Source organism: Tachyglossus aculeatus, chromosome 1 (genome assembly GCF_015852505.1).
Source record: "Tachyglossus aculeatus isolate mTacAcu1 chromosome 1, mTacAcu1.pri, whole genome shotgun sequence".
Lineage (NCBI taxonomy): Eukaryota > Metazoa > Chordata > Mammalia > Monotremata > Tachyglossidae > Tachyglossus > Tachyglossus aculeatus.
The window spans coordinates 150153421-150175794 of NC_052066.1; the positions used below are offsets into that span (position 1 = coordinate 150153421).

Below are 22374 nucleotides of genomic sequence, written 5' to 3' on the forward strand. Positions count from 1 at the left end.
TGTAGATGGAGAAAAGAAGAGGACCCAGAACTGAGCCTTGAAGGACTTCTACATTTAGGGGGTGGGAAGCAGATGAGGAGCCTGTGAAAGACATTGAGAATGAGTGTCCAGAGAGATGGGAGGAGAACCAGGAGAGGTCAGTGTCAGTGAAGCATAGTTGGGTAATGTTTCCAGGGAAAGGTGGTGGTCGACAGTGTCGAAGGCCGTAGAGCGGTCGAAAAGGATTAGGGTAGAGTTAGGCCATGGTTTGGGCAAGAAGGAGATCATTAGTGATTTTCGAGGGGGCCGTTTCAGTGGAATAAAGTGAACAGAAGCCAGATTGGAGGGGGTCTAGGAGAGAATTGGAGGGGAGGAATTGGAGGCACTGGGTGTAGATACATCACTCAAGGATTTTGGAGAGGAATGGTAGGAGGGAGATGGGAGTGATAAGAGGAGGGAATCTTGGGGCCTAGGGAGGGTGTTTTTAGGATGGGGGAGAGATGGGCATGTTTGAGAGCACTAGGGAAGAAGCCATTGGAAAGTGAGCAGTTGAAGATGGCAGTCAGGGAAGAAGAAAGGGGGCAAGATACAAAGGGGTGGGATCAGAGGCACAGGTGGAGGGGGTGAATTTTGAGAGGAAGTGGCAGGTCCCTTGAGATACTGCTGGGAAAGATGAAAGAGTTGAAGAAGAGCCAGGAGGAAGGAGGGACTGATCATGGGAGATTTTAGGGAGATCACACCTGATGATTTCAATATTCTCAATGAAGTACATGCCCAGGTCATTAGAGGCAGGATGCCAGGGGATAGCGGGTTTAAGGAAGGACTTAAATGTCTGAAACAACTGGCGAGGAAAGTGGACATGGGAGTCAGTAAGGTTGGAAAAGTAATTTGGCCGGGCAGAAGAGTGCAGAGTCAAAGCACACAAGGATGAACTTGAGGTGGATGAAGTCGGCCTGCTATCTGGATTTCCGCTAGCAGTGCTCTGCAGCTCGTGCACAGGAGGAAAAGATGCAGACTGTGGAGGTGATCCAGGACTGTGGGTTAGTGGTATAAGATTGATGAAGGGTAGAAGAGTGAGTGGGTTGAGTTCAGTAGAAAGGGTGGTGTCGAGAGTGTTAGTTTGAACATGGAAAGTAGTTTGAGTGTGGAGACTAAATGGGGCACGAGGACTTGAGAAAATTGGATGGGGTCAAAAGATCAGAAGTCTCTGCAGGGGAACAGTACAGATTTGCAGGGGGCGAAATGTGGAAGAGAAGGCGGCAGGTGAGGAGGTTGTGGTTGGTAGAGGCATTTCAGAATTGGTGAGGTTAGACATTGTACAGTGATTAGAGATGTTGAGATCGAGTCTGTGTGTCCAAGTTGGTGAATGAGTGAGGTGGCTTGGAGCAAGAGGTCAATGGATTTGAGGAGTGATAGAAAGCAGATAGAGGAAGAGTCATTAGGAACATCCCCGTGGATATGGAAATCCCCCAAGTTCAAAGTAGGGATGGAGAAGAGAGAAGGAATGTGAGAAAGGGATCCAAATGGTTCAGAAAGTTGGAGGTGGAGACTGGGGAATCGTAGATGACTGTGACTAGTAACTGGAGTGGGTGGAAAGAGAAAGATGGGGTAAGTGCAGTGGTGCACAAGTGACACTGGGGAACAAGAAGCAAGCCCACTCCTCCCTTTTTCCTAGTTAGTCTTGGGGAGTGGGGGAAAATGAGGTCCCCTCTAGAGAGAGCTGCAGGGGAGACATTGTCATGTGGGGAGAGCCAGTTTTCAGTTATAGCAAGGAGGAGCAGTAACTGGGTCAGGAACAGGTCGCCAGGGAAGGGAAACTTCCCAGTATTGGCGGGAATTCCAAAGGCTTCATTTGGTTGAGGGAGGAGGAGAAGGCGTAAGGGGTGGAGAGGGGTTGGTTGGGAGTGAACTGACGGGAGGAGGAACCTTTCTTAAATGGAAATTGATTATCCAGAGGGTTTTACTCTCAAATTTGTCAGTACTTAATTCACGATAAAAGTGTTCAACTAATCATGTAGTCCTGTCATTTTTTTAAATAATAAGATCCTGAACAACTGGTGTTTGTTCCTGTATTCCATCTGAAATTAAAACTATTTATTAGTGAATAACTAAACTTGGAATTACCAAACAAAGGCTATCTTCGTCTTCCATTCATCTCATCTCATCTCCTCTCCTAAAGGTTTGAGAATGGTTCTATAATTTAGGTTTGGGATTAGTGTAACTCATTTGCTTTTTCTCAGATCTCCTTGATGAAAACCATATGGATCATAAATTTAAGGCTTTTCACTCAGGGCAAGTGAGTAACTTCAACAATGTGACTGACCTATTCTTACTGTTTTTGTTAGTTCCAGTGTTTTTGCCTTGCATTTTACGGAGCCGCCCATCTCTGCCCAGCTTCTGGCTTTCCTTCGAGTATTCTGTATGACTGAAGGTAAATCATTTCGGAAAGATTCGGGAAATTGAATCAGAGGTATTCAGATGAAAGGAAACCAGAGGTGCCTAAAATTGGGAGATTTGGGGGTCAGTGGAAATATTGGTGTAGGGAGATATGGGAGTCTGTTATTTCTTACGTCTGAAAATGTTCCTCTAAATAAAAGTCCCAGAGGATCACTAGAATGAATTTGAATGACAGAAGTATTTCCTCTCTATGTGAAGAAAGAATAGCAAATTATTGTTCTGAAAGTGCTGTTCATCCGACCCCAACCCCATTCTTGGGTTGCATGTTATCTGGAAGGCTTAAAAGCCTCTGAAGGTTGTACAGAGCCCTGAACTCAAAAGTGGCATATGCCAGAATTCTTCGGTTACTGAGCGATGAAGAAAACTGGAGCTGAGAAATATGTAACCTTTATGATCAAGTAGGTGACCCGCCAAACCCTCTGTTTTCATCAAACACCAAGAAGAAATGAAACTGCACCTCTTCTGTGGTTAATTTCAAGTCCTGAATGAAGTTTCTCTGGGCCATTCATTTCCAAATATCAGCTTGACTTGAAGAATGTGTCTGTTCATTCACCTCCTCCACCCCAAGATGAACTCTTCTAGAAAGGCATATTTAGCTGACAATATGAGAGGGTAGCTGGCATCCAAAAAGCAAACAATTGCAACAGAGGAGAAAGGTTCATTGGGGTTGGTGTCCTGAGTCTGAATGCCAGTAGGACATGCTAAAGAGCATCCACTACCCGTGTTGTGGGTTGAGGAAATCTGTTTGTTGCAGCAGAATGGCACGTCATCTGTTCCTTGAGGAGTTGGTCCGTTGCATACTGAAGAAAGTATGTTCTATCGTCCGTATACAAAGTTCTGCTTCAGTTAGATTTCTAAATTAGCATAGGTGCTGATGGCTGAGGGGCTTAGAAAGTATTTTACTCTGAAATTATGCTTCCTCTGAAGTTATGTTAGGAAAGTGGGACTATTTGGATTGTGAAGCAAATAGGCATGGTTTCATGTAATACTGTATGCCTAAAGATCCCACCTATCATCTTCTATTACATCCATGAAGTAAGAGAGGAAAATCAAATTTTAAATAGCATACTCTCTTTAATTGTCATAAATTATTATGCCTGTATTATTTTGATACCGTCTGCCTGGAGAAGGTGTTATTAACTTTATATTTTCTGGAGTTTCGTCGGTTCATGGTTTGTTTTGGTGTGTTTTTTTTTTTAATCTTCAAACCAAAGCAGTTGAGTTGCCAAGTTTTCTTGAAATCTGGATCCTGTGAATTTTCATTGTATGTGAAGGCTCTCTGCTGTACTAGGTTTCTGCCCGTCAGACATTGCCTTCAGCAGCCGCAAATTCAGCCTACTGTCAAGACTGCTAATATGATGAGATTTTTGTATTGGGGAGAAGTAGAAAAATACCCAAAGAGTCGTAGAGATCATTAGATGAAGCCGTTTCCTTTATAAAAATAAAAGAAATGGAAGCCTTTTGGATTCTCAGAGTTTGTGTGTGTATGTGTGTGTGCCTGCCTGCTTTTAATGGTACTCATTAAGTTCTTACTATGTGCCAGACACTATATTGAGCACTGCAGTAGATTCAAGAGTATCAGATTAGACACAGTCCCTGTCCACATGAGGCTCATTATCAGAGGGAGGAAGATTTAATCCCCATTTTACAGATGAGACAACTGTGGTACAGAGAAGTAAAGTTTTACTTGCCCACAGTCACACAACAGACAAGTGGCTAAGCTGGAATTAGAACTCAGGTCTGCGGACTCCCAGGGCCATGCTCTTTCTACTAGGCCACGCTGCTTGAAATAGAAATGAAAACTGATGGCTCTACCTTCTTCCCCCATACCCAAAATGACCTAGTTATTGAGGAGAGCTCAAATGCATTACTGGACAACTTTGTGTTATTAAAATAATGAGGACTATTGTTTTTGTCTAACACATTGTCCTTTGTGTTTCTTGTAGAAGAGTTGAAAGAACATTTGATCGGAGACCATGCTATTGACAAAATCTTCACCCTGGGTAACTCTGAATTTCCTGTTAGTTGGGACAATGAGGTTAAACTTTGGACATTCCTGGAAGCCAGAGCATCACTTCTTTTAAAAACATACAAAACCACTATTGAGGTGAGTGTGAGCCTGTGTAGCTCAGTGGGAAGAGTCATAGCAGATGTACATTTAGTAGCATAGTTTTTGTGGGAAGCTGTTCATTTTGGGTTAGTTATTGAGCTTGCCTGCCCAAGGTGGGGAAAAAAAAATCAGTGATACAAAATTCAATTTTTTTTTGCCTAAATCTGCCCATCAGTCAGTTGGTCACATTTATGGAGCACTTACTCTGTGTGGAGCATTATACTAAGTGCTTGGGAGAGTACAATATAGCAGGCACAAATGTCAATCCTAATGTTAGAAAGCAATTTTAAGATTGCCCCTTGCATACAGGATGAACATTTTTGGAATCAAATCTGACCAGCTCCACCTCCCTGACCACCCCACCTGATTGACAGCATTGTGGGACTTCCCAGCTTGCAGCCCCCTCCCCCAAGGGGCCATGACACAGAAGTTTCTGGTTGGCAGAGGAGTAGGGTGAGGCACCACCGAACCCTCATCAACCCCCTGGCAACAACTGTCAATCAGCTGGCCTCTCAGACCATACACCTGGGTTGAACCCCTCCAGGACAACACTTGGGAGCCCCATTTCGCTGCATTGAGGCAAATAACAATATCCTATTCTCTTAGCACTAGCTAAAATCATCAGGTGAGGAAATTGAGAGAGCCATTGAGAAAAGGTAGAATTCATCCTGCTCTTAGAATTGCCACTTACGGGTAGAGCTACTTTCTCCATCCTAAACTAAATGATAAATATGTTTGTTAAAAGATTTTAAACGTAGAAAAAATTCACATGGAGACCTCGCGACTACCCAGAATATTGTTTTAAATGGCTTTTTTAATGCTTTTATTAATCATCTCTTCCAAGTTTCCTGTCAAAACGTGACCTTGTAGAATTTTCAGCTTTTATGGTGCTTACCATCAATCAATCAGTGGTGTGTATTGAGCGCTTATTGGGTGCAGAGCATTGTACTAAAACCTAGGGAGAATTCAGTACAAGCAGTGGGTATTTATTGAGCGCATACTGTGCTCAGACACTGTAAGAAGCGCTTGGGAGAGTACAACAGAGTTAGTGGAGACGGTCCCTGCTCACAAAGAGCTTATAGTCTAGTGGATTAGAATCAGGTTGCCATAACCTGAGCATTTTTCGTTACCATTTTGCCCCCACCGTTTTCGGCACCAAAGTTGTCTAAATCATTGTAAAACCGTATGGAGTTCTACAGCTGGGTGAGCTGAGGCCCCAGTTGATTTAGAGTTCTTTTAATGAATGTTGACTTCTTTATTTTCCAGGAAGATAAATCCTTCTTGGAGACCCCTGACCTTACTTTTCATGCAACAATGGCCATCAAACTACGTTTAGGAGAAAAGGAGATCTTGGAGAAAGCAGTGAAGAGTGCAGCGGCCAACCGCGAGTACTTTTGCAAACAAATGGAGGAGGGCTCTCCTCTCCCTAAATATGAAGAGAGCAATATTGCCTTGTTAGAGAATAGCGTGGCAGACTCTAGACTTCCAATTGTCTTGAGAAACCTTGAAGACGAGGCAGAGGTGCAGGAGGACTTAAAGATCGAAGAGGCAATTCCTGATGCGGGAGTCACAGAAAATGGGTTTGTAAATGGTGAAAACTCTATACCCAATGGGACCAAATCCGAAAAGGAAAATCTAAGTCAAGAAGAAAGTAACCGAAAGACTGAAGATGCCAAAGAATCTTCTTCAGACAGCACTGACGAGGTTAAAGAATAATAATCAAAGCTCAACTTTATTGTGAAATTAAAATCAGCAGACGCTTATGAACAGTACATTTACGTTGGTGTGTTTCCTTGTTAACATTTTTCTTTCTGCAGAGAGGAAAATTTGTTTTTGCTGCTTCATATAAAAATGATTTTTTTTAAGTTATTTTAAAAAATCTAGCTTCCCTTTTCAATTAAGATTGCCATCTTGCTTTCAGGCAAAACAAACGTTTAAAAACACAATACAGTGGGGAAGAGGTGCCTTTGGAAGATTTTGCAGACCCATTGTGGGACAAATGTATTTTCTTCCTGGGGAAGAATTAAGCTTTTCTGTCTGCTGTGCTTTTGTTGGTCTGTCATTCTGACGACCAAAATTAAAAGCTAGCTCTGCCTCCTGCCAAGAGAAACGGAGGGCAGGACTAGCTGGAGTATTCACCACAAAGGTGGGGGGAGCAGCACAGCAGAAAACCAAATAAGAGGTTCAGAAACTTTGGAGACTGGCTAAACACACTAGGAAAAAGAAAAACCAGAGATTCCAGGCTCAGAAATGTGTGCCCAGAAAGGTAAGGTGGCAACCTTATTTTTAATAGTTTTAGATGTTAACGATAATCCTAATTATATATACTTAGTGATTTTGGAGGATTTGTTTACTTTTCGTGTTTTGTTTACTGTGTTACGAGCATCACTTTCCTCCTTGAATCGAAGTAGGATACTCCATCATCTGCCTAATTTTAAAAGCTGACTCTTATTTTCAAGTGGTACATCAAATTTCCAGTGTTGGGAATGGAAGCGTTTGGAAGCAAAATAGGCCAGCCCACAGCTTTATGCTCTGCTGTCCCACGTGAGGTTGTTCCCCAGCTTAGCCCGGTTTTCACAAGCTAGCTAGAGATTTTCAGAGCTACACTTTTGACTAAAAACCATTATTAAAAGGAAACCATGATTAATATTTTGGTCTTCTTCCTTTTCATTTGGGGGCTATCTGAACAGAACACCGCCACTATCCCTTTTGTCTTCATCTCCCCACGGTTGATCTTCAGGACAAACGGAGGGGTTTGGGACGGAGTCCCAGAGGAATTGATTGAGCTTACGGCAAACTCGTTAGGTGGCCCTCATTCCAATTGGTCTTTCCCCACCTCTTTGTATCCATCTTGTTAAACATGTCACCAATTAGCTGAATTAACTTTCCCATTCAACAGAATTGGTTATCCTTTTCCTTTTCTACATCATCAGTTTTAGGACACTCATGGAGGTGGGTGTGTGGCAGGGGGGATGTGATTCGATGATGTCTCTAGAATTTTCATCTGAGGGCTGGAGAACAGTGAATCACAAACTCCTTAATTTAGTCCTGGAATAGAAAATGTTCCCTGCTAGCGGACCCTGTCTTGAAAGTGGAAGGATGAGAGTACATTTGGTTCCACTAGACTGTAAGCTCGTTGTGGGCAGGGAATGTGTCTACTAACTCTGTTATATTGTACTCTCCTGAGCACTTAAGACGGTGCTCTGCACACAGCAAGCGTTCAGGAAATACCACTGATTGATACTATCTGAAGACTAATATCAAGCAAGAGTTTCATTCATGTATAGTCAACCAAATTTAAAATAGATTGAGAAGTCTGAGGTGTCTTATTGCCTAACGTTTTGATGCCCTTGTGTTTGTCCAGCGTCGACTGGGTTCGGCACAGTTCCAAGTGGTGGGGGCTCTCATTATGCTAGCAACTTTAGTGTCCAGCTGAGGTCCTTCACAGAAAGCACTACAGTAAATATGTTTTGAAAAACTGGGTGCCCTCCTCCAAGACAGTCACACTCCTTCTGCACTTGAGAGGATTTTCTACTAATAACACACCAGAGTTATTCTTGTGATTAATCTGTCTGTGGGGGCATTGTTTTACTGACTTTTGAGGTTCTAAAACCTAATATTAAAGGCACAACGTGTTAATGATTTAGTTCAGATATGGTGCACCATTGTATGATTCAGTATTTTCTAAATTATGGTTGTGACATTGCAAACTGAATGCAGTCAGCAAGCAGGCTGAAGTGAGGTTTCGGGGAGGGGTGGGCAGGGGGACAAAAGAAATGCTCCTGTTTGGTGTGTAACATGTACCAAGAAGTTGATGATCCTGCCTGATTTTTATCCGCTTCTGAGAGAACATTCTGGTTAGGAATGTTGAGCCTGAAAGTGCTGTCTACCAAGCCAGGTTTGTGCAAATTAGAATGGGCCCTGCACCAAGTGACAGCAAAGCTGGGAGAAAATATCTATTGAACAGTATTACATCCTTAACTTTGATTTGTTTTTAGAGTTAGCCAAAAATGACTGGTTAAAGAGAGTGAAATTGCAGCCTGTATTAGTCATCCTCTTTACCTTATTACAGTTCAGCGGATTCAGCATCCCTTGCATATAGACTTAATGCTACAACTTGTGCATTTGAAAACTGAGGGAAGGTGATTGTCAGCATTGAAGAACCCTCATTGCCATCTGTCCTGAAAACAGACCTTTCTCTCAGATGATTTTAAAGTTTACTTCTTAATGTTTTGGTTAAGAGGCCGTTCAGGGTAGTCCCTGGAAAAATGCCAGATTCTGCTTCTGTTAGGGATATTTGTATAAGCTGTCAACAGACTAAAAAAATCCATCTTGAGTTTTTTTGGGGACCTTGTGATTGGTTGGAGGTTTTATCAAGCGCCTACAACATGGGGCATTGAAAGGTGGATTTAGTGTTTCATTTGAAGCGAGGGGCAAGTTGAAAAAATATCAAGATAAAAATGTTAAATTATAGAGTTTTATTTAGATTTGAACTTAATGATGACTTTTCTTCAAACACTGAAAGTAATGAATGTTGCGTATTCTGTTTGCTAGCATGGCCTAGTGGGTAGAGCACGGGCCTGGGACTCAGCAGGACCTAGGTTCTGCCATTTGTCTGCTGTATGATCTTGGGCAAGTCACTTCTCTTCTCTGCCTCAGTCACTGCATCTGCAAAATGGGGATGAAGACTTCTGAGCCTCATGTGGGACATGGACTGTGTCCAACCTGATTAGCATGTATCTACCCCAGCACTTACTGCAGTGGCTGGCATATGGTAAGTGCTTAACAAATGCCTTGGGGGAAAAAACCCCCACAAAACTTTCACCTGTTAGAGCATGGATTCCCAAAATATTTGGGTTGAAAGTGTCTTGTCTTATGGCTGAGGTAAAATATCTCAGTCTGAGGCCAGGAGAATCTGTCAGTGTTAGGTGTTCATTTGCAGCTGTTTCAAATGGAAGATGGGGCCCAAGTTCTCGTGCCCAAGTGTGGATGACTTGATGGCCCTGGTGTAGATTCCATGCATGACATAGGGTCTCGACTTGTCTGGACACTTAGAAAAATGAGAATCTCCAGTGTTCCTCGAAGCTCATTAGCATTGTATTGCACCATGTTCAACCACAGACCGAAATGACATGCACTCAAACTTGGGAAATTTTTCACTTCTGATGCTTATTCATTTCAGGTAAAAACAAAACAAAACAGTATTTTCCAATAATTGAGCCTGTCAATAGCTCTATTGAATATGGAATTTATTAAAAATAACTGGCTGGATTGGGAAAGCAGCGTAGCCCAATAGCTCACTTCCCCCAGACCAGCATTACCGGTTGTTGCAGAAAGTTCATCCGTCAACACCAGTAGGGTTCAGGTTCCAGATCTTTCTGAAACATTGGCCTCTGGGGCCAAGACTGGGAGAAATGGACCCGGTCTTATAAAGAAGCAGGCAACTTTCATCTGCTGCTGCATATTCCTCATTGGCATTTTCTTAAAGTAGTAGCTGAGAATTGCCTGCCTGGTGCTTAGTATTTGGGAAGTATCTTGTGGATAAGAACGAGGGGAAGGTACACTAAGGAGTTTCTAATCCCCCCAAATGGAGGTGCCTTTGGAATCTAGGACGCAAAATGCCCACTCCAAATTGTGATATATTAATGTAAAAATGGCCCCGTTAATAACAGTGGTAATGGGATTTGTTAAGCTCTTACTATGTGTTGAACAGTGTTCTAAGCGCTAGGGTAGATAAAAGATAGTAAGGTCAGCCACAGTCCCTGCCTTACATAGGGCTCACAGTCCAAGTAGGACAGCCCTTCCCCACAGCACCTGTATATATGTATATATGTTTGTACATATTTATTACTCTATTTATTTATTTATTTTACTTGTGCATATCTATTCTATTTATTTTATTTTGTTAGTATGTTAGGTTTTGTTCTCTGTCTCCCCCTTTTAGACTGTGAGCCCACTGTTGGGTAGGGACTGTATATGTTGCCAATTTGTACTTCCCAAGCACTTAGTACATAGTACACTAGTACATAGTACATAGCACTTAGTACATAGTAAGCGCTCAATAAATGCGATTGATGATGATGACAGAGAACAGGTATTGAATCCTCATTTTATAGATGAGAAAACTGAGGCACAGAGAAATGAAGTGACTTGCCCAAGGCCACACAGTGGGCACAAGGCAGAACGTGGATCAGAACACAGGTCCTCTGACTCCCAGGGGTCTGCTCTTTCCATTAGGCCATGCTGCTTTCCAATGACCTGTGTTGCTGGAGGGAAACTATTGCCATCCCCAGTTGCAGCACAATACTAGAGTCTTCTCTCACATTCTCTCAAAATGAGAGGAGAATGCCCAGCAAACCTCCTATCCACACACATTATCTTTAGCTGCTGTTCAGCGGATGAGGGAAGCAACAGAAAGTCTTAGCTCGGTCCCCCTCACTCAACCAGCTTTTCAGTAACACAAAACTCACCCGCTTGCTCTTCTACATGGGTGTGCATGCATCCTTTTACTTTCACGAGTGTAATTGCGAGACTTCTTCAAAATTCACGCCCTTGTAGGCAGGAGAAAAGTAACTCTGCAGAGTTTGGGCTAGACATGTATTATAACCTTTGAGATTGAATAAGTAAAAATGAGAGAAATTGCACTTGCTGTAGAATAGCACAGTCAACGATGGAGGCCTTTTTCATCTACGCACAGAAGTCTTGCTTTGGAGAAGCAGCATAGCATAGTTGGTAGAGCACAGGCCTGCAAGTCAGAAGGCTATGGGTTCTAATCCTGGCTCTGCCACTTTTCTGTTGTGTGACATTGTGCAAATCACTTAACTTCTCTGTGCCTGTTCTCATCTGTAAAATGGAGATTAAGACTGTGAGCCCCACATGGGACAGGGATTGTGTCCAACCTGATTTGCTTATATCCATGCCAGCACTTACAACAGTGTCTGACTCATAGTAAGTGCTTAACAAGTACCGTAATTATTTTTATTTTATATGTGATTCAGCCACTTAGCATGGCCTAGTGGCAAGAGCATGGGCTTGGGAGTCAGAGGACGTGGGTTCTAATACCCACTCTGTGACTTGTCTGTTATATAAACTTGGGCAAGTCACTTAACTTCTCTGTGTCTCTGTAAAATAATACTTTTTCCCTAATGGCATCACTCAGAATTTACCCTAAAACCTGCCTGCATTTTGAAGAAGTGCAAAAATACACCTTCCCTACCTCCCCATCCCACATCCCTCCATGGCCTAGTGGAAAGAGCACCAGTCTGGGTTCTAATCCCTGCTTTGCCATTTGTCTGCTAGGTGACCTTAGGCAAGTCATTTCACTTCTCTGGGCTTCAGTTACCTCATCTGTAAAATGGGGATTAAGACTGAGCCCCATGAAGGCCCTCAAGGCCCTATTGAGAGCTCACCTCCTCCAGGAGGCCTTCCCAGACTGAGCCCCTTCCTTCCTCTCCCCCTCGTCCCCCTCTCCATCCCCCCCTTCTTACCTCCTTTCCTTCCCCACAGCACCTGCATATATGTATATATGTTTGTACATATTTATTACTCTATTTATTTTACTTGTACATATCTATTCTATTTATTTTATTTTGTTAGTATGTTTGGTTTTGTTCTCTGTCTTCCCCTTTTAGACCGTGAGCCCACTGTTGGGTAGGGACTGTCTCTATATGTTGCCAATTTGTACTTCCCAAGCGCTTAGTACAGTGCTCTGCACATAGTAAGCACTCAATAAATACGATTGATGATGATGATGATGATGATGATGATGATGATGAGAGACATTGACTGGGTCCAAACTGTTTAGCTTGTATATACCCCAAGCGCTTAGTACAGTGCCTGGCACATAGTAAGTGCTTAACCAAACACCATTTTAAAAAAATGCGTTGGCAAGTCAGAGTAAAATTTTGCCCTTAATTGCTATTTTTGAGATTCATTTCAGTCATACTAAGAATATTTAAGTAAAAGAAAAGGTTTGTAAACATTGACCATATTCAGTATTCTCCACTTAGGTTTGGCAGGGGTCTCAAAGGGAAGAGAAGTTTTTATTTATTTTATATGCACTGACTTACGCAGCAATATGTAGAATCATCCAGCTGGTGGCCCCAAATTTTCTGGCTCTCATTTTAGAGTTAATAGTCGAGTTAGAAATAACATTCAGAAAAAAGATATAAAAGTAACTTTGGCATCTGTTGAAATAGCAAGAGAAACTTTCTATGAACAATCACATTCAAAGCAAGCCTTTTGTGTAATTTTGCTATTTTTAAACTACCATTCATCTTTGGCACATTCACTGTCAAGTAAACCCTGAAAATATTGGAAGGAAAATATTTCCTGCCGTTTGAGCAGAATCCTCTTTTCAAAGTTTTGTATTATTGTCATTGGCCGTGGGTTTTAATTTTCCTGTCAAAACACCTTAGATACACATCCATATTTTCTAATTGCTTAAACAATAACACCTTAAATTTGTATTACAATGGACCCCTTAAATTGGCCTCCTTTTCTCCGCCTCAAACTCCTAGGATTTTAAATGGCTAAAATAGTTATTTCTGAAAAGTTGTTGTGGGAGAAAGAAAAATGGAATTGAATTCCAAGCTCTGCTCTTCTATGCAAAGCATCAGCCTGGAGCAAATTATGGGTAAGTTAATAACCTCTTTCCTTTCTCATCATTCCCTCCCCCTCTCCTAAAAAGCAGGTGCTCTAATGGAAACACTGACACCACTGTAACTATATCAGCCCTGGGCTAACAAAGGTGGTGTTTTACATAAAAGCCTCTCTACAGTGTTATTTTTGCAAGAATTAGAATCTGAGTGGATATTGTGCATCGAAAACCGCACGGTTTTGTGCATTTCAGCCACATGTTGCGATGCTGTGGGAGCAGCCTGACTCATAAGCAGATAGCAATTTAACAAAAGCCACCAACTTGGGACCAAAGGTTTCACTGGGTTTTTCTGGCCATATTTTGCTTCGGCTAACTTTCTTCAGTTCTTGAAGTGTCACAGGCCTTGACTTTTACCTTTTATGTTTGGGTAACAGACGAGGTGGCCTAACCTTTTCAACCACCTTCTACCTCTGTCTTGCGTGAGCACATAGCCAAATTTTGATGAATCAAAGAGCAGGGTCCAGAAGACAACTAACACTTGTCTTCCATTAAAGAAAATAGCCCATGAGCTATATTGTAGCCCTTGGCAAGCAAAACTTCTAAAACTTGTTAAAAAATGTAAATAATGGCCAACCGTGCCACCTTGACTGTGAAACTAATGGTAGTATTTTTATTGAAAGCTTTGACATCGAGACACTATCCCAAGATCGACCACTTTCCCCTTCCCTCTTGGCAACCCAGAGGGAGGAGGAATGGGGGGAAAAAGGGATGGTTGCATTGGAATAAAGTCTCCTAAAGCCTTCTGGGACAGATCAATCAATCAATCGTATTTATTGAGCGCTTACTATGTGCAGAGCACTGTACTAAGCGCTTGGGAAGTACAAATTGGCAACACATAGAGACAGTCCCTACCCAACAGTGGGCTCACAGTCTGAGTCCCAGAACCCCATGGTGCCAAAATTGAACATGGACTGAGCTTAGGAGAAGCAGGATAGTGTAGTGGATAGAGCTTGGGCCTAGGAGTTAGAAGGTCATGAATTTGAACCCTGGCTTCTGCTGTATGACCTTGGAGAAGTCACTTCACTTTTCTATGCCTCAGTGACCTCATCTGTAAAATGGGGATTGAGACTGTGAGTCCCATGTGGGACAGGGACTGTGTCCGACCCAATTTGCTTGTGTCCACCTCAGTGCTTAGTACAGTGCCTGGTACATACCAAATATTAAACAAATACTACTATTATTATTATTTTCCCAGCCCAGACATAGGGACTGTCTCTATTTGTTGCCAATTTGTACTTCCCAAGCGCTTAGTACAGTGCTCTGCACATAGTAAGCACTCAATAAATACGATTGATGATGATGATGTAAAGTGAGCAAGAACAGCTGGTGGTCAGGGCAGAGTAGGTTGACATGTTTAGTAGGGATGGTCCTGATTCCAAGGCATTGGTATAGTTTTCTCAAGATGCCCAGGACCACCTAGAAAAATCCAGGGCTAAATCTAATAAGGTCAGCCAACCTATAAGGCACCTTTACTGACAGAAGTAAATGTTTCTTACCATATCCATGTTTGCCCAAGGGATACTTTCCTTGGGTAAGGAGGAAAGAAAGGAATAGATTTTTTTTTTTTGGTAGAATACCCCCAAAAGAAAAGTAGCATGGCCTAGTGGGAGGAGCACAAGGATGGGAGTCAGAGGGCCTGGTTTCTAACCCCAGCTCCATCACATGTCTGCTCTGTGTGACCTTGGGCAAGTCATTTAACTTCTCTGTGTTTGTGTAAAATGGGGATGAAGTTCTACTCCCTCTTACTTAAATTGTGAGACAGGGGCTGTGCCCAACCTGGTTAACTTGGATTTACCCCAGTCCGTAAAACAGTTCTTGGCACATAGTAAATGCTTAACAAGCACAATAATTATGAATAGTCAGCCAATATTGAGTCTCCACAACATGCAGTGTGTCTTACTAGATATTGTATCCAATTGAGCAATAGCCAAGCTGGATATAGGACCCAGGCTTCCTCCTTCCCAGTCTAGAACACTCTACTGTTTCTGTGTCCTGTTTTGGGTGGACTTTGCCCACTCGATAGTCCTTCATTTCAGAACCTTATCTGGGAAGCCAACTCAGTTGTAGTGTGCACTCTTAAGCGCTTAGTATAGTGTTGTGCACACAGTGAGCACTCAATAAATACCATTGATTGACTGATGAAAAGATATGCACACTCTGATTTCTCAAAAAGCTTGTATGAAGGTTTAGTGATCATTTTAGCCATTTGTTTTGTACAATTGGATATTTCCTAAGCATGTTCAAAATATGTAACTCAAATCCTCTTTATGCACCTGTAATGAGGGGCTTTTCTCTGAGGAAATGCAGAGGACCGGTCATTCAGAGCCCTCTGCTGAGCTGGGTGATACACACACAGTTGTGCCTAAATGGTCAACCATAAGGAGAACAAAATTGCCGACTCCCAGGCAAAGAAAGCACAAGTGGAGTTGGGTGTGTGGGAGGGGTGTTCTCCAGAATTGCTCTGCCCCAGTCACACCGCTGTTCAGAATGGCCCTCCCCTCTCTCCGCTTCAGACCCCCCAGAGCTTAGTTTCCAGGACAAACATTGTCTTTAACCTTTGAGTCTTCCCTTCCCAGCAATCTCTCAGCCAGGCTCAGACCCAGAAGTTGGTACTTCTGGGATTTTTTTATTGTTAAAAAAAAAGCCTAGCTGCCGCAGTATCAGGGAGCTGTTTACACAAGCATGAACTCAGGAACTGGTAAGTATGGCCTCATTCAACACCCCAGTATCTCTGCCTCTGATCCCCAAATCTACATCTGTAACCCTGATCTCTCTCCCTCTCTGCAGTCTTGCATTTCCCCTTGCCCTCAGCACATCTCTACTTGGATGTCCTCCCATCACCTCAAGCTTAACATGTCCAAAACAGAACTCCTTATCTTTCCACCCAAACCCTGTCCTCCCCGTGACTTTCCCATCCCTGTAGATGGCACCACCATCCTTCCCATCTCACAAGGCCGAACCTTGGCATTATCCTTGACTCCTCTCTCTCATTCAACCCACATATTCATTCTATCACTAAATTCTGTCGGCCCCACCTTCACAACATCGCTAAAATCCTTTCCTCTCCATCCATACTGCTACCATGTTAATACAATCACTCATCCCACCTGCCTTGATTTCTGCATCAGCCTGCTTGTTGACCTCCCTGCCTCCTGTTTCTCCCCACTCCAGTCCATATTTCACTCTGCTGCCCGGTTCATTTTTCTACAAAAACATTCCGGACATGCCACTCTACTCCTTAAAAACTCCAGTCGCTGCTCATCCACTTCCGCATCAAAGAATAACTCCCACACATTTGGTTTCAAAGTACTCACCTTGCCCCCTCCTACCTCACTTCGCTACTCTCCAACTATAACCCAGCCCACACACTTCACTTCTCTAGTGCTAACCTTCTTAATGTGCTTCGATCTCACCTATCTCACCATCGACTCCCTGCCCTCATCCTGCCTCTGTCCTGGAACTCCCTCCCTCTTCAAATCCAATAGACAATTACTCTCCCCAGCTTCAAAGCCTTACTGAAGGCACATCTCTTCCAAGAGACCTTCCCTGACTAAGCCTCCCTTTCCTCTTCTCTCACTCCCTTCTGCGTAGCACTGACCTGCTCCCTTGAAGGCCCATCTCTTCCAAGAGGCCTTCCCTGATTAAGCCCCTCTTTCCTCTTCTCTCACTCCCTTCTGCGTAACCCTGACCTGCTCCCTTCGTTCTTCCCCCCTCCCAGCATTTATGTACAAATCTGTAATTTATTTATTTATATTAATGTCTATATCCCCACCACCCCTAGACTCTATGCTCGTTATGGGCAGGGAATTTGTCCATTTATTCTTGTATTGTATTCTCCCAAGTGCTTAGTACAGCGCTTTGCACATGGTAAGTCCTGAATGGATGAATGAATGAATGATGCATTGAAAATTAGGAGAGTGATGATGGGGTGAGGAGGAGTCCATTGTGAAAGAGCAAAAAAACACCTTTAGAGGATTGATCAATTGTATTTATGGGGAGTACCGTACTAAATGGCTGGAAGAGTACAGTGTAACAGGGGTGGCAGACATATTCCCTGCCCACAACGAGTTTTGCAGTCTAGAGGGGGAGACAGACAATAATATAAATGAATAAATTACAGATACGTACGTAAATGCTGCTGTGCTGAGGGAGGGGTGAATAAGGGTGCAATAGAGGATCTTGCTAGTGGTCAGTTACCATTGAGGTGGGGGCAGAATGTAAGGCTGATTCCCAGAGGCAAGTTTCTTAGCATTCAGAACCTGAATGGGAGAAGTTTTGTATTTTAAAAATACTCTATAATCCTTTTTGATATGCATATTCATGTTCCACAGGCCTAGCTAGGATAACAGCTTAAAAAAATTAAACTGACCACAGCTATTTCAGTTTCCTACTAAATGGACAAAGAAAGGATTATCCAGGTGAACCCTGTTCAGTGATCAGGACACAGTTGGCTGGAGAGTCTTTTCATTTATTTCCACTTACTGTCTGTGAGGATTTCTTTCGGTGCTTTTGCCTCAAGCTGTGTAGCCAAGACAACTAGTATCTTTGCTCGCAAACATCCCCGTTTCCATAAATCTGAATGAATAAGGAGAATGCCATGGAACTAAATATTCCACCCTGGAACAAACACAAATGACCTCCCGAAGGCAGCATATGAGTCTCAAGGATATCTATAAGAAAACCAGAATGTCATGCAGCAATTAAACTGTGTGATTGGATGCGGGGAAGAATTTATAATTGCACCCAGGTAGCAATTTATTAGGATAGATGTTACTTTTGGCATGTGTCAAAAAGGTCAAAGTTTATACTTTCTTGGACATTAACCTAATCTTTGAAACTCCCAAAGTTACACTTTTTGGTCATTAATTTTTTACATGCAGAGATTTTGACAATTAACCCAGTTAATAAAGGTCAAATTTCAATTTTTTTCCAATTTCTGGAACATTTAACGTATTCCTTTTTGAAAATGGGAAGATATAGAATGATAAATAGTTATTAAATGAGTACAAGAATGTAGTTCTGCTGTCAGAATGATGATTATTAAACAGCCGATACTGAAAGAATAGAATTGCTGTGTATCTGATGGAGGAGAAAGTGGATTACAGGAAAATGAAATAGAAAAATTAAGCCCCAATAATGTGTGCAGAGTTAACGGATAATGTAACTATAGTCCCTTGTTAAAGAATCTCTGGGTTCCAGTCATTAAATTATGGACTCTTCAAGCTTCAAATATTAAATTTGCACTTTTTAAAAAAAGTGATTTTTATTTGTAGTGATTTCCATATTCTCAGCCTCTTCTATAAGTGCTTGCATTACAAAGCATATATGTGTGAGTGTATATATGTATATATATATTTGTAATATATAAATATACACACAGCAAATGGTGATAATTATGTTTATCAAATCTTTTGGAAAAAAAACAGGCAACCAAATTAGAGATGACAACTGTTGTTTGGGATAATGATGAGAGTTTCCGCGGAATTGGGAAAGGCAGTTTCTACATGAACTGCTACCTCTATATTTCCTTTTTCACCCCTTCCCTGCCCTCCATGAATATGCCCCAAATTTGGACTGGGGCAGGAGCATCAATACTGAGAAATCATTCTATTCAGTCAGCTCTCAGACAATGGGAATGGAGGAAGGAGAGCAGGGAGAAAATAAAATCCACAGAGACCAAGAAACCTCATTCATTTTTTTGTCCCAGCTTCCTCACTACCCTTTAACAAGAGTTATCTGGTGACATCATGTGACTGATGGGAATTTCACCTCCTCTTCCTCATCTTTCGGGGGTCAGGAGGAGAAGGGATAGCAAATGCTGAGCTGCTAGATGGTGAGGCTTAAATCACTAAGAGTTTTTACAGTTTCCTTATGAACCTGCTTTAAGGAAGGAAGCAGCACTGTCCGCGTGCTTCTCTAAGTGAACACTCAGGATGGAGTTGATTCTTTATTAATAATCATTATTATAATAATAATGGTATTTGTTAAGTGCTTACTACGTGTCTGGCACTAGGGTAGATACAAAGTAATCAGGTGGATACAGTCCCTGTCTCACATCGGGCTCATAGTCTTAATTCCCCTTTTTACAGATGAGATAACAGGCACAGGGAAGCCCAAGGTCACAAGGCAGATAAGTGGTGGAGCCCGGACTAGAACCCATGTCCTTCTGACTTCAAGGCCCATACTCTATCCATTAGGCCATGCTGCTTCCCTAAGCAGTGTTCTTTAAAGGTTTCCATATTAGAAATGTGGATTTCCCATGTCCGGGGGGGTTTCCACAAGAATGTCTTTACTGTTTGTGGGTTAACGAGAAAGAAAGGCTCCTTTTTTATAGGCGGACACATAGGAGGGAAGAGGAGGGGTGAAAAAGGAAATTTAGAGGTAGCAGCTCATGTACGAACTGCTTTACCCATTCCGAGGAAACACTCCTCTTTATCCCAAACAACAGTTGTCATCTCTAATTTGGTTGGAAGGGGAAATGCTGCATCTGCTTATCCAGAAATATTCCTGGAGGCTGCAGAAGCGTCTTCAGCACCAACACACCTACTGACGTTTTGAACTTTAAAAAACAAGAACTCTCAACCTATTAAAACTACAGGAGAAACACCTATAATTTTAACAGGTAAGTCTGTTGGTTTTTACTGTGGCATTGGGATAAAAGTATCTTTTGTCCAGGGCTCTTCTTACTGAGGCCCCAGCTTTTCCACCACCAGTAGAGTGATGGATTTTTAGCTCTCCTCAGGGAAAATACAGCAGTTTTTCCATGAGGCTCAACTGTCCTGGCCTTACCAGTTCACTATCCCCTTCCTTTTAAGCTTTGTCACCTGCTCCTCTCTGTCCACCCTCCCACCCCCAGTGATAGAAAATTTTCTAAAATGACTGTTTCCTCTCTCCTCCCCGACCTGGTATCCAAATTGAAAGGTTGTCCGCCCCAGCTGGGAACCACAATTAGCCACTGAGTTCTTGTGGCTCCTTCCTTGTGATTCTGAAACATCTTAGAGCCCATCTTGAAGAGGTGACAGTAGGTCTGGTGAGTTCCGTGAAGCTCTCCAGAAGCTGTGCTATTGGCCTTAAAGTTGAGTAAGTGGGAAGGATGAAACAGGAATGCCGGCAGGCAGAGAGAACAGTGAATGTGGCTCTCCTGACTCCAGCGTGCCAATGGACCACCTTCTCTGAGCTCTGTCACTCAGTCAGCAGCCTGGGATGCCCATGTGAAAAAGAACAGTTGATTCGGTTTCTCTGAATTCTCTGACTGATTTTTCTTTTGGCTGTTTTGTATCTTCTATGCTAAACGTACAGGGGCTTTTGCCCTAGTTGGTGTGGTTTCCGTACCCCACAGAACCCCTCCTGGGGAGAGCTGGTACGGGGGAGGAGAATCCAAAAACCTACTTGACTCAAGTGGAGGGCAGGAGACAGTGTGGTCTAGTGGAAATGGCTTGGGGCTTGGAGTCTGAATATCTGGGTTCTAGTCCCATGCCTACTGCCTTCTGAGTGACCTTGGGGAAGTCACTTAACCACTATGTCTCACAGAAAGGTTTCCTAACACAGGACTTCCTCATCTGTAAAATGAGGGTAATGATACCTCTCTTTTTCTACTTCCCAGGGAAGTTTTGGGGCTTGAGATAACTGACTTAAAAGCACTTTGGAAAAATGAAGAGGCTATAGAAATATAAAGCATTGTTATTATTTTAACTATGGGACCAAATTTGTCTGAGTTTTTACTAGCTCTTGATATGCAAGAACCCAGAAGATTGCATGCAGAGGTCAAGGCCTCTTGGTAAGGGCCTAACAGAGTTAGAGAAAGAACTGAGAATGGCAGTAAAAGTGATCATTTCTTGTAATAGCCTAAACTGGAAAGGTGAGGTTCTTCAGTCTGCCTGGATGAAGGATGAGATGATTGAAGTTGAGAAAATCATGAAGGGTGCACACTGAGCAATCACAGAATGTTTGTTCACCAAATCCTACATCCACAGGACATGAGACCATCTACTGAAGCTTGAAAGTGAGAGCTCCAAGTTGAACGGAAAAACATTTTTCCTACAGCCAGGGGCAAGCATATGGAATTAATTGCTAGATGAAGTTGTGCAGACAGAAAATATCAGTAGATTCTAGAAGGGCTTAAATAAACTCATGGATGACATGGCCATGGTCAGTTGGCAGTCTGAGGGATGTTGGGAGAAATTGGGAATGTTAGAAGCCTTTCTTTTAAATCATATTTGTTAAGCACTTACTATGTGCCAGGCACTGTACTAAGTGCTCTGGTGGATACAAGCAAATCAGGTTGGACATAGTTCCTGTCCCACATGGGGCTCACAGTCTTAATCTCCATTTTACAGATGAGATAACTGAGGCACAGAGAAGTGAAGTGATTTGCCCAAGGTCACTCAACAGACAAAGTGGTGGAGCCGGGATTAGAGCCCAGGTCCTTTTGTCTCCCAGGACCATGCTTTACCCATTAGGCCATGCTGCTTCTCTAGACTTGAGAAAGGTTAAGATAGGTCTGTTAAAAAGAAAAGCCAGGGCTGCTGGAAACTCCACCTCAAACCAAGGTGGATGTCCCCAATGGCAAAAAGCATCATATACTGTTCTTCCAAATGTCCCTGTTGAATGCAGAATACCAGGCTGCATGGACCATTTTTCTGGCTCAATATTTCAGAGCTGATTGCCTTTTATCCTTCTTCTCTTTCAGCCAAAACATTAAAATGGAGGCAATGAGAGTTAAACGGGAATATGTTTTGTTTACTGTTCAGATCTCCCTTTTGGATGGGTAGAACCCATCCAAAATTAGCCAGTCAGGAGCCAATAGTTTGTCTCTTTGGTTAGACAAGTGTTTCCTCTTGTCTCAGAAACCATCTCATTTTTCTGCGCCGTGAGGGCTGTAGTAACCCTCCCTCCCAGTTTGTAGCTTTAAAAACCAGGCACCTGAGGGTGACCGTAGACTTGTTGGCCGTTCATGGTGTAATTTTTCAAACGTGGATCATCTGGTGGCCTTTCTGTTGGCAGTCCAGCAGAACTATGGAAACATAGAAGTATGAAAAGAACTACGGAAAGTTTTTGCCTGCCTCCTCCGTAGCTCTACCCAGAGAAGCAGGCTGTGCTATAGCGTGGCCTAATGGATCGAGCCCGGGCCTGAGAGTCAGAAGAACCTGGGTTCTAATCCCAGCTCCGC

General features: G+C 42.7%; 1 protein-coding gene across 2 annotated transcripts in view; it reads left to right on the forward strand.

Moving 5' to 3' along the window:
- Positions 1–7195, forward strand: part of SETD3 (SET domain containing 3, actin histidine methyltransferase) — a 115008-nt gene extending 107813 nt beyond the window's left edge. For both annotated transcript variants that reach the window (XM_038749438.1, XM_038749349.1), the window contains 3 exons: positions 2325–2410; positions 4383–4543; positions 5813–7195. In XM_038749438.1, the coding sequence (XP_038605366.1) occupies positions 2325–2410; positions 4383–4543; positions 5813–6262 (697 nt within the window). In that variant the 3' untranslated portion in view covers positions 6263–7195. The remainder of the gene's footprint in view (positions 1–2324; positions 2411–4382; positions 4544–5812) is intronic.
- The last annotated feature ends 15179 nt before the right edge of the window (positions 7196–22374 follow it).